This window comes from Zeugodacus cucurbitae, chromosome 2 (assembly GCF_028554725.1).
Source record: "Zeugodacus cucurbitae isolate PBARC_wt_2022May chromosome 2, idZeuCucr1.2, whole genome shotgun sequence".
NCBI lineage: Eukaryota > Metazoa > Arthropoda > Insecta > Diptera > Tephritidae > Zeugodacus > Zeugodacus cucurbitae.
This window is the reverse complement of record NC_071667.1, coordinates 64,193,297-64,205,810: the sequence shown is the minus strand read 5'-3', so window position 1 is coordinate 64,205,810 and position 12,514 is coordinate 64,193,297. Positions and strand designations below refer to the sequence as shown.

Sequence of the window (12,514 nt, the reverse complement as noted above, 5' to 3'; positions counted from 1 at the left end):
ACCGAGGCGGTCGATTGACTGGGCTATTTCGTGAGATAACACGTTCACCAAACTTTGGTTTTAATAAGTCGATTGTGAAATTCGCTGTGTGGCTTGTGGTGCCGTCCTGTTGGAACCACATATTGTCCAAGTCCATATCATCCAATTCTGGCCAAAAATATTCGGTTATCATTGAGCGGTATTCACAGTACCGTGCCGGTCTTGATAATCATAGAAGAAGTACGGTCCAATGACGTCGCCAGACCGTAATTTTTTCGAGATACAATGATGACTAAAGGAGTACGTGTGGATTGCTGCCTAACCAATAACGCATATTTTGCTTACTGACGAAGCCATTCAGCCAGAAATGAGCCGACCATAAATTAGAGGTAGCGCTCTGAAAGTTCAGGCCACTGACTCCGAATTCGGAAAGGTTAAATGGGTCGCTATAAAGACGTATTCTTAATGAAAGAATTTTCTATACTGTTCTGTTAGTTTTCGCTCAAACACACCACACTATTTCGAGGTTAGACCGTCCAGAACGCTCAAAAATGTCGACTACTGGGTCAATCTTCCGAATCCAACAATCGATACAGATACATAGCATAAACACCAAACTTGAATTGCAAACTAGTTTATTGAAATATTTCCAAATGCCATCTTTGACATTTGAATCGGTTTATTTATTCAAATTCTTTGCGACTAAAACAGTGCAGTGGGGGTCACTATACGACACAACTGCTGCCACATGTCAATCGAATCAATTACTCCATGACAAGTATGAGTATAATAAATAGAAAACAAAAATGGAATTGAAAAAATCTCAAATAATAAAAAATAACAAGAGTACGAGTATAACAAATGCGCTTAAATACACATACATACATACATATATACAAACAAATAAATTTATAGCATAAATAAATATTTTTGTACACCCGCACATGTTGATAAATGACCTCACATGTCAGTTACTTGTTTATATAGCAGCAATGCAATTGAGTTTTTTTCCCTGGAAACATTTCACTGCAAAATATGAACTAACAACTCAGCGGCATTTGCATATTGACTCAGTGCTGTATGTGTGCGTGTGTGCGTGTTTTTTCACTTTTCCACTAGAGTTATGAAAGCTTATGAATGTCAACAATAAAATAAAGCCGGCTATTAAGTGCTCTGCAATTCTAACATTTTTTTATACATTTTGAATTGTTTAAAGAATAAATATTGTAGAAAATTAACAAAAAAATTGCGCAATATATATTTATTATTGTTATTGTTATTTTAAACTTCACTTGTTGTACTCAAAGAGTAGCGCAGAAGTGTGCAAAATGCGTTGCTTTATGGTTTATAACATTTTGCTGATTTTCCATTTACGCCGAAAAATGCAATATTTGCCAATCGAAATTAAAAATCAACAATTTTTAAAAGCTTTGTGCCGAACACATGTTGAGCGAATGGTAAATATACATATGTTTTTATATGGGTAAATGTATGCTGATATTTTTTTGATATTTTCATTTCATCTATTTTTTGCGCACACAACTTCTTACATACGCTTTCAATCAGTTTGAAATTCCATTAATTTATTGCCGAAAATATTCATGAGCGTGCGTTAACTCTCTAATGAAAAACCTTAGAAACACTAAATTTTACAAGAGAAATGGCAGAAGAAAGTTGCAGACTTAAAAAAAAAATGGAAAATGGGCGTGGCGTCACCAACTAAGCCCACTAGTATATAATATTTTATTGACTTCCGGATGGTACGGATCAAAAATGAGCGAAATCGCTTCACAACCACTCCTACTTTCCATATTACTCAATTTTGAATTCCATATGATTCGTTCACTTTATAATATATACATTAGGATCCAATGAAGATAGTAATAAATCTTTACACAAATACTGTATTTGAGCTGTGGCATCTAGTGTCCAAAATTTTGGCCGATGCCGATTCTTTCATCAACAACTTTATTTAGTAAATTAGTATAGTAAAAAATTAAAAACAAAGACAAATAACATCACAAAATAAGTAAACAACTCAATTCATTTGTAAATATGAAGTTGTTTATTGATTTAATTAATATTCAGAACTAAAAAATTATTATTATAAGATATATGTAGATAGAACAAATAAGTTATTCGCGTTTTCTCAAAGCGAATCGGCAATCAGCAATATAGCTTTTTTCCTTTAATGGGGTATGCCGGTATGACATTTTCAAAAAATCATTTTTTTTTTGCTTATTCGATAGTTTATAATTTCAAAAATATCCTGTGTAAGCAGTAAGGTCGTATCTTGAATAGTTTTTGAATGGCAGCGTTCTAAAAAGCAATCGCTCACAGGTATAAGCCGCTATAGTCGAAACCTTAAACGCGTTTTTCTCGAAACGACTTTTCACAAAATTACTGACATCATAACTCAACGAGATATTGACCGATCAACTTTAAATTTAAACTGAATGTTCTTGAATCTATTTACTATACAATGACCTATATATATATCTTCTTCTTGAATATATTTACTATACAATGTCTTTTTGATTTGTCAATTTGGCATTTAAAAAACGACCATTTTTTACCTAAAAAATCGAAATGTTTTTTAAGAACTACGCCATTTTGTTAATGTTTGATATTTTTCAATAATCGTAGGTCATTGTATAGGGAATATATTCAACTTTAATAACCTGACAAAATTTGTGTTTCAATTACTCATTCGCCGGAATCATGTTGGGGAACTTTTTTTAATTTTTTTTGGCACCTCCCAAGACAACCCATATCTCCTTTATTTTTCAAAATTTTTGTAAAATAAAAATCTTAAAATATAGTTGAAAGTACACCAAAAAACTTCGAAACATTCGACGAGTACTTTCTTAAAAAAAAATTCACTAACATCGCCTAATTTTTCATGGATTACACTAATGGATTACCCCTTAAGGACAAATGTGAGCACTAAGGCCAATATTCGAAAATAGTAGGTTTAGTAAAAAGAATCCGTTTTTTTCAAAGAAATGTGACTTTTGTCATTTATATCTCGCATTGTGAAAGGCGACAAATAGTGATAGTGACTCAGTAGAAACTTCGGAAGCTTGTTTGAGAGGTTCTTTTCCATGCACCTTATAGTCCAGGCCAGCACCAAGTGATTATTACGTGATGTCTATGGCAAACTTTTAAAAATAGATTAACCTAGTTACGAATGCTTCTATAATAGTGGCTTTATGACATTATCTTCAAAATCTCAACAACTATAAACAAAACTGTACATATTTGACATTAATCGAATGTTTCTAGCAGTGCTAAATAAAACCTTTCATGAATGCAAAATTATTGAATTTCTTTATACTTAGAATCGGCTGAGAATCGGCCAAATATGGCCGATGCCGATACCGATGCCGTTGCTTAATTTGGGGCCGATACTGGCCGATACCAAGGCCGATTAATCGGTCGATCTCTAGTGGCATCACTTGTGGAAAAATGTTGAAATCGGACTATAACTTTTTAATGCCCCGAATATCGAACATGAAGAACTCAGTGCCTAAGGGTAATTTCTCACCGAAAATATCGGTAAATCTCTCAGGTATCTTAATTTAATTCAGAGGAAATATTTTTCTTCTTCTGATAATGTGCCTCTGTACCAAAAATTGTTAAAATCGAGTCATAACTCCCTCTAGCTTCCATATACCTTATATTCGGATTATCAAACTCCGTATATATCGGTTAGCATGTGAGATATCTTAGCAAAATTAAGTAGCTAACCTTGGTGGTGAAAATGAGGGAAATCGGTTAAGGAATTACCTCTGCCCTCATATACTATTTATAATGATTTTCATTATTCTAGTACACTTTATGCCAAATATATGGGACAACTTTTGTGTTATGTTAATAAAACTATATAGTCTTTAAAAAATAGTTCCTTTGATTTTTGCGTCCCTAAATCACTGGGAGTACTGTATAAAATAATGACAGCCATGCAACCGTTCCTTTAAAAATGGGCAAATCCTCTCAATATCTCTTCCAATAGTTCGATCTCTATGTTTCTTCACGTAGATGTGAACTCTACATCAATAAATGGGGTAAGAATTTTGCTTCTGGGCCTTGAGGCTATACACAATACCGACTTCAAAAAGTGCTTCACACAACTTTATCTTATATTGGAGGTTCATGATGAGTGAACGATAAGAGTCTAATGCTAACAAACTGGTGGGTCCGCACTAACATGGATTAGAGCTCCAAAGTATGAACTCAGACGGACATTAGAATACGACTATGTAAATGTATTGAGAAACACTAACAACTAACTGAGAACTGAATTTAATCCCTTTGAACAGTACTTAGCTCAGCATAACTTCAAGAACCCATGTCCCCCTTTCTAAGAGATTCGAGAATACAAAACCATATTTCTTTTTGCTAATTTATTAGCTTGTCGCCTTGAATATATGTATTTATATATAGCAATCTCTTTGCTTATCTCGTTTCGTTAATTTTTTTTGTATACATTAAATAACCAAAATATCGAGGAACTGTTTAATCGTTAAATATTATTATAATATCGGTACTGCTCTCACACTGCTAAGCGCTAGACTCAGCATCGGTGGTGCCCTGACTCTCCGCTGCTGGCGCGTCCGGTTTGGGCTCCTCAGTCGAACCGAATACACAACACGGACACTTCTCCTTTAACACCAAACGGTATTTCGGATGACTGTAATTAAAATAAGTAATTCAATTATGATTAACAGTTATCATTGGCGCATACAAGTGTAACGTATATTTCACGATTCACCTTATACCATACACAATCGGATTATAAACCGCGCTCGTCTTGGCGAATGTCGCACCCCATATAGTATTCAACGGCGTCAGACCATCCACCTCGAAGAGTCCACAATAGCAAATAATTAAATAAGGTGTCCATGCCATAAACCACAATGAGATTGTGGTCAATGCCACCTTGGCCAGCTTCGCCTCGGCGCTCTTGTCGCAATCCTCCGAGGAGCGCAGCGACTTAACGTTCATCTTTTTCGCCTGCTCGCGCATTGCCTTCTCATGCGCGGCCACTGCGGCAATGATGAACCAGTAGGAGTAGCAAATGAGAAAGAGCGGCGTGAAGTAGACGAGCAGTGAGTAGGTGAGCAGATAAGAACGTGGATTCCAATCGCGCGTCATATAATCGATGGAGCAGGCAGTTAAATTACCTTCGGGCACATATCTGCTTACATGTAAGTGCGAGAGAAATATGAAATTCAATTAACAGTTATTAATTTACAGTTAACACCAACACATATTAACTCACCTGCTCCAACCCATTAGCGGTGCCAGTGTCCAGAATGTCGCAAACAACCAAATGGCCATGATTTTCACCAACGCCAATTTAATCGTCATTGGTCGCCCTGAGACGCCCTTCACAATGACATTATAGCGATCCAGTGCTATCATGCACATCGACCAAATGGACACGCAACCGAACATGGAGCCGCATATAGCGTAAATGTCACACCACAACGGTCCCAGTATCCAGGTCTCATAGTAGAAATTGATAATCATAACCGGTGCCTGTGAGACCATCATGCAGAAGTCGGAGAAGGCCAAGTTCAGCACGAGCAGATTAGCGGGCGTGCGCAGCGATTTGGTGCCACCAAATATGTAGACCACAACGCCATTGCCGCAAGCGGAGATGAGCAGCAGTGCCAATGTGAAGATACCCAAAATTTGACTCATTGTCGAATCCATTGGTGGGAATTTACTCCAGTAGGGGTTGACGAGGTGTGCCATGTCGGGGGTTACCTGGAAATAAAGAATTTTACTTAAGTATGTGCTAATTAGTTTGAGATCAGATATTAGATTCCTGGTGCAAGGTTATGTAGGGGAGATAAAAAATGAGATAAATCTCCGCTTGTTTTACCAGCCAGTATTCATGGCCATGAATCGTCTTATCACATCTCTGCGCCATAAACGACGGGGATGATGAGAAATTTTCAAAGCCATTTCCAAGGCCGTTTTTCCGTCCTACAATACTCCCATCTGGTCTTAAAAACCCACTATCTGACTCATAGGTATATGGGCATTTCCGCCAGAAGGTCCACCACAGACAAAATATTAAAGATTATTAGAATTACAATTGTTTTTGCATATTTCCATAAGAAAATATTTAAATTTATTTATATTAAATTAATTGTTGTTTCGTCGAAAAAAGACCTTTTTTCATTAATTTTTTTAGAAAAAAACTATTGCTGTAGGTTTATTTTACTTATTATTATATGAAAGTAAAACATTTGAAGGATACTTAAAAAAAGTTTCATCGAAAAATAGCGAGGAATAACGGATTTATCGTCGATCTTTGCAGGCACCTCGAAAAAAAGTGTTTGTGCGGTGACCAGCCTACAGCATCGCTGTATCATCCGAAACCAAAAAATCAAAATGCTTTCTTTAGTTTATTAGTTTATCTTTCAATTGACGTCGAGTTTTTTTTAATTCTTCAATTTTTCAATTTTTGGTACCATTTTCAAGCCAAAATGACGAATTTAGACGAAAAAATCGACCTATTTGTTATTGTAAAATTGAAGAAATCCTTTAGTTGCTTTTCTTAAATATTTATTTTTTTTTTAAGGTAACTGCTCTCAATTTAAAAGCAAATTTATATTTTCAAGCCTGGTTTATAAAATAATTAAAATGCTCTTCCTTAGAATGGAATTTTTTTGCAAGGAGCCGTCGATGCAGTGGGAGCAGTTATCAAAAGGAATGTCTGACAGATAACGAATCCAAAAATTTTTTTTATACCCGAGGACAGCATTTTTTGAAAAAAAAACTGTATTTCACATGCATAATACAATTTTCATTTTATACTATAGAATTTGTGTTGTGTTAAAATATTGGATGTTAGTTAAAATATATACATTTAAAATAAATACATTTACTATCTGTTGAAGCCATTTTATTGGACTTGTTGTTAAATAATTCCGTATTATAACAACAAAATCAACATAAATATTATGATGGAAAAAAATGTCCCGTACGAATGTGGTAAATATTTAATTAAAAACAAGGAAGGGCTAAGTTCGGGTGTAACCGAACATTTTATACTCTCGCAATTTATTTATTTAATATTATATAATACACAATTTGACCCACATATTCGTCATATATATTGTATAAAGTCCATTGAAAGTTGGAAACCCTAATATTAGGTTAGAAGCACTGAGGTCCTCATGTTCGATATATGGGGCCTTGAAAACCTATGGTCCGATTTTGGCGATTTTTAGAATGGGGCTGCCACACTATTAACATAATATTTGTGCAAAGTTCTGTTCCGATATCTTCACTAGTGCTTACTTTATATATTGTAAAGTAAGCGATTAAGTTCTGGTATATAGGAAGTAGGCGTGGTTGTGAAGCGAGTTGGCCTATTTTCACAACATATCATTGGGATGTAAGGAAAGTATTACAAACCAAGTTTCATTGAAATCGGACGAGTAGTTCCTGAAATATGGTTTTTGACCCATAAATGGGCGACGCCACGCCCATTTTCCATTTTGTAAAAAAATCTGAGTGCAGCTTCCATCTGCCATTTTTTATGTGAAATGTAGTGTTTCTGACGTTTTTCGTTAGTGAGTTAACTCACTTTTAGTAATTTTCAACCTAACCTTTGTATGGGAGGTGGGCGTGGTTATTATCCGGTTTTAACTATTTTCATGGGGTGTGGTGGGGTACGTAAGAGAATCGACTGCAGGAAGTTTGGTTTATATGGCATCATTGGTTTGCGAGATATATTCAAATAACCGATTTGGGGGCGGGGCCACGCCCACATCCCCAAAAAAGTTACATTCAAATATGACCCTTCCTGGTGCGATCCTTTATTCCAAATTTTACTATTATATCTTTATTTATGGCTTTGTTATGACACTTTATGTGTTTTCGGTTTTCGCCATTTTGTGGGCGTGGCAGTGGACCGATTTTGCTCATTTTCCTCTCATGGTCCCAAGGAACATGTGTTCCAAGTTTCATTAAGATATCTCAATTTTTACTCAAGTTATCGCTTGCACGGACGGACGGACGGACAGACATCCGGATTTCAACTCCACTCGTCATCCTGATCATTTATATATGTATAACCCCATATCTAACTCTTTTATTTCTTGGAGACACAAACAACCGTTATGTGAACAAAACTATAATACTCTGTGCAACAGGTTGCGAGAGTATAAAAAACTATAAATTATTTTTGGGTGAAATTCATACCAATTTTAAATTTGACAACATTTAAATATTGCCTCATAATTCGCTGAAATCGCCGTTTGAATCATTGTCCCCAAAAACTACTTCCATTTTTTGTCCCGTGCGAATGCCTTGGTTTTTTATAATTATCTTTAGAATGAAAACCGTTCCAAAATCAACCTGAACACTAAATGTAGGGCTAATAAAGAGCTATTCAAAAATCCTACTGTCGAAATTTAAAAAAATTTTAGTTCATAATTTTTTTTTTAGTTAAAAGGTGTACGATTGTCACGTTCGACATGGCGGAAATGCCCATATCTTTATAGAGGCTCATACATTTATTTAAAGTTCCACCCTCTTCTATAATAAAAGATTGAAGATATCATGAAATAATTCTATAATAATTGCTTGTCTGAAGTCTTTAAACACTAAGGTTAGACCGGAGAACCTGTACTTACTGTACCTGTACTGTAGTGATGCAAAGTTTCACTTAATTAAAAAATTACCCACCCTAATCTAAGTTATTTTCAACAAATCTGTTCCCTATCTAATGAAAATGACAAAACCTAATCCGAAAGCTGAGCTTCTTGTGATTTAAGGGATTAAATTTTGCATTCTTTTGATGACAGACTAAAAGCTACAAAATCAATATGGGTATGCATGCAAAGAAATACGCTAAAAATAAAGACTGCCTTTTAAAGATTTCAATACATACATATATGGCTACCACATATCAAATATTATAAACAAGTATTATTTCTATTTGAAAGTTACGCATACGCACCGTTGCACATTTGAGTGGCACCGCTTGTACTAATAAACCATTAAACCGTCATTGTTTTCGTGTACACACAATTAAATATTCGTTTCAATTTACTTACACAATCCATAATCGAACCATTAGCCACATACAATTCACACCCCTTGCCGAAGTCACGCCAAATTTCATTGAGACTGTTTGGAATTTATTTGAATTATTTCGATTATTAAAAATATTTGCGATTTATTTAATCACAATGCACTAACCGCTGCCAATCGATGACATTAAGTAGTTCATGAATGTTGAATTCCGTTAAATTTTCCGACATTTTATTTGCAAACCATGATTACTAGTAGCGTTTAAATCACTATTTTGGATTTGTTGCAATGGCATTTTGCGTACACCATTGTTGTCTACGCGTAGGCGCCAAGCGTGAGTCAAATGCAATCACAGTATGAGCATGCACACGATAATTCGAATGCGCTTGATAAATGCGCTGACTAAAGCGAATACGCACAGTGGCATTTAAAACAATTTCACACGGGTGTGCCGTTATAATGAACTTGATGAGTTACACGGGAAATATTTGTTAAATGGTGGGGTGTAAAATAATTATTTGAGTATTCTGGCTATTGGCAAAAATATTCTTCGTTAAATGTCACGTTTTAACAATATTTACCTTTGGGAAATGATATTTGAGTTTTTTTCGATAATTACTGACTGCAATTGTATATCGAAAAATACTGTTTGTAGTTATCGAAGAAGAACTATCGACTAATGTTAATAATTTTATTTGTAATATTAGATTTCAAATTAGTTTTTGATAATTTTATCGAAAAAATAAATTATAAAGTTATCGATAAACATTTGGCTTCTAGTGTCATCATTGAGATTTATGAAAACAAATCATAAATATATTTATTATGCTTTAATTTATACCATTAAACTAAAAAAACAGTTTTGGATAATTATCGATAATTTATCGATACAAAATATATAATTATCGATATATAAAGTAAATTACCTTTCCATGGTAATAGCTTTTTCGAGGTTCGGTAAAAAAAAAGAAATGACCATATTTTTTTTCTTAGTGTTAATTGACACCTTGGCATTAACCTTGATTAGAACCAAGTAAAAATGGGCATGAGAATTAACGGATTATCACCTGTTGCTTGGGGTGTAATGATTGAGGTGTGAGAAGAGCGCTTTACACAGATTTCATGTTATAAATTTATCTGTGGTACCATTATCTAAAATGCCAAGTCTATGCATTTTCGTAATTGATACAGTTTTTCTAAGACCGTACACAAAAGAACTATGTCATGCTAGAAATCCATACATACATATATCCATATCATATAGTATCGAGCGATTCTTTAAATTTATTTTTGATTATATATTGAATTAGGGGTGTGACCAACAAATAACGGGACACGTAGAATTTAAAATTTCACGGGCTTGGGGGTTTTCACTAAGAGTGATAAAAAATTCTTTATTCCTGTGAAAGTACATTCGATGCCATTATGTATGGAACTCGATTTGTTTTGCATGGCCACCACGGGCACGCTTGCAGACGCTGAACAATATTTTCGACGGTTTTCAAGCATAAATCGGCTGATACTGCTGCAATTTCACGTTCGATATTCGTACGAAATTCATCAATCGTTGCTGGCTTGTTGGCATAGAACATAGACTAGACGTAACCCCATAGGATATAGTTTAACGGCGTCAAATCGCACTTCCTTGTCGGCCAATTGACTGGACGTGAGATAACATGTTCACCAAGTCGTCCTTTTGGAACCACATATTGTCCAAGTCCATATCATCCAATTCGGATCAAAAATATTCGGTTATCATTGAGCTGTAGCGATTCCCATTCACAGTAACGTACCGGTCTTGATCATAGCGGAAGAAGTACGGCCAAATGACGCCGTGGCCTCCGGCGCATAAACCGCGAACTGGATTTTTTGACTGACCAATAACGCATAAATTGTTTTTTGACGAAGCTATTCAGCTAGAAATGAGCCTAATCGCTGAAGTTGATTTTTAGATGGAAATCCGGATCATTTTCAAGATGTTGCTCAGCCAAATTCACGAACATACAACGATTCCGGGGGTCAAGTGGCTTAAGTTCTTGCGTTAATTTGATCTTGTAAGGATGTAGTGTAGGTCCTTTCGCAAAAATCACCACAACGATGTTACAGATACCCAACTCTTGAGAACTACGAGTGAGAGACTGATTTGGGTCTCAGTTGATGCGCTCGACACTACGGCACTTCTTTGTCTCATTGGCACGGGAACAATTTGTACTGTGTCTGAGGATTCAAATTTTTACACTCGACGCTCAACTGATGATCGAACAGGACGATTACCATGATCATAAATTGGACATAACGGTCTTAAAGTTGAGGCCACTGACTTCAAAAAAAAAAAATTACTATTAGTTTTAGAATACGCCACGCAGTAGATCACGAACCAGAACCACTTATTAAAATTATTGTTCTAGGACAGTTTTGAATCGATTCGATTTACTGTTGAATATATTTCCATAGTTTAATATCTAGGGCTGATATCCAAAGTGTACTCTAAAATGTTCTCAATTCATCCGCAAAAAAGTTAGGACCCTATCTTATCTCTTTTCTGCTAGCTAGTTGTTATGCTAACAAGTTTTTTTGGTAAGGGAGAGCAACGAGATAAATGTTAGAACAGTTCATTACCAAATTTCGAAAAATAGTTTTGACCTTAATGAATTCTAGCCCTTCATGCATATATAATATTGCAATAGAATAAGTGCATCACACTAATTAACTTCAAAAATCATTATATGACCCTTGAAAGCGTAAAATTCATAATATTCAGCACTCACCCTGTCCAAAACACTGCCATTGCTGCCATGCTGCGCCTCGAATTTCGGGAATTCCAGTGAAGGTGAACTGTAAAACAACAAAAACATGTTGAATACCTACACATATTACCGCAATTTGATTAGTTGTTCATTGGTAAAACTATATTAACTCCCTCAGTAATACAGCGGAAGCAACAATCCCACCACCAACAAATCTGCTTATTTACGCTCATGTACCTGTCCATTGTCATTTCCATTAGGTTCACAAAATTGCTGCAGCTTCACATGAGTCGAGAGTTTCACATGAATTGCAAACTTTGCAGTGGATTACATTAGAGTACGCTACTATTAGTTATGAACTTTTGCCAACGGTGGATGGTTGATAATACACACTCGTGTGAGTAAAACTTAATCAAAACTTTCTATTAAATTAACAGTCGAAATTTCAAAACACCGTTAATGTCACACACACTTTTAGTCGTTGCACCGGTCAACCGGAACCGCGTTGCAGTGCTGCCATGCGAGTAGCGACGAACGGAGGTTGCCACGCTTTTTATTAGCGAATTGCATTTTCATCACTAATTGGATTAGTGTTGTGCAGTACAAAAGGGCAGAACGCTTATAAATTTACATAGAAAAAGAATAAAATTAGAAAATTTGCATTTGAAACTCATAGCTCATAGCTCGCTCGGTGACATGGCGGTGGCGGTAGCTAGTCACCGTTAAAG

At 35.5% G+C, this 12,514-nt stretch overlaps 1 protein-coding gene across 1 annotated transcript; it reads right to left on the bottom strand.

Annotated features, from left to right (window-relative positions):
* Positions 1 to 4,411: 4,411 nt before the first annotated feature.
* Positions 4,412 to 12,276, bottom strand: LOC105215458 (opsin Rh2). The gene is made up of 5 exons (XM_011189383.3): positions 12,024 to 12,276; positions 11,808 to 11,874; positions 5,264 to 5,754; positions 4,754 to 5,179; positions 4,412 to 4,672 (listed from the first exon to the last, which is right to left on the bottom strand). The coding sequence occupies exons 1-5, from the start codon at positions 12,041 to 12,043 to the stop codon at positions 4,543 to 4,545; spliced, it is 1,134 nt and encodes a 377-aa protein (XP_011187685.2). The 5' UTR covers positions 12,044 to 12,276; the 3' UTR covers positions 4,412 to 4,542.
* Between the last annotated feature and the right edge of the window lie 238 nt (positions 12,277 to 12,514).

Coding starts and splice junctions, on each gene's coding strand:
- LOC105215458 (XM_011189383.3), bottom strand. CDS start 12,043: ATGGAAATGACAATGGACAG. Junction 11,875..12,023: donor ATGGAAATGACAATGGACAG/GTACATGAGCGT, acceptor GTTGTTTTACAG/TTCACCTTCACTGGAATTCC. Junction 5,180..5,263: donor CCGCTAATGGGTTGGAGCAG/GTGAGTTAATAT, acceptor ACATGTAAGCAG/ATATGTGCCCGAAGGTAATT.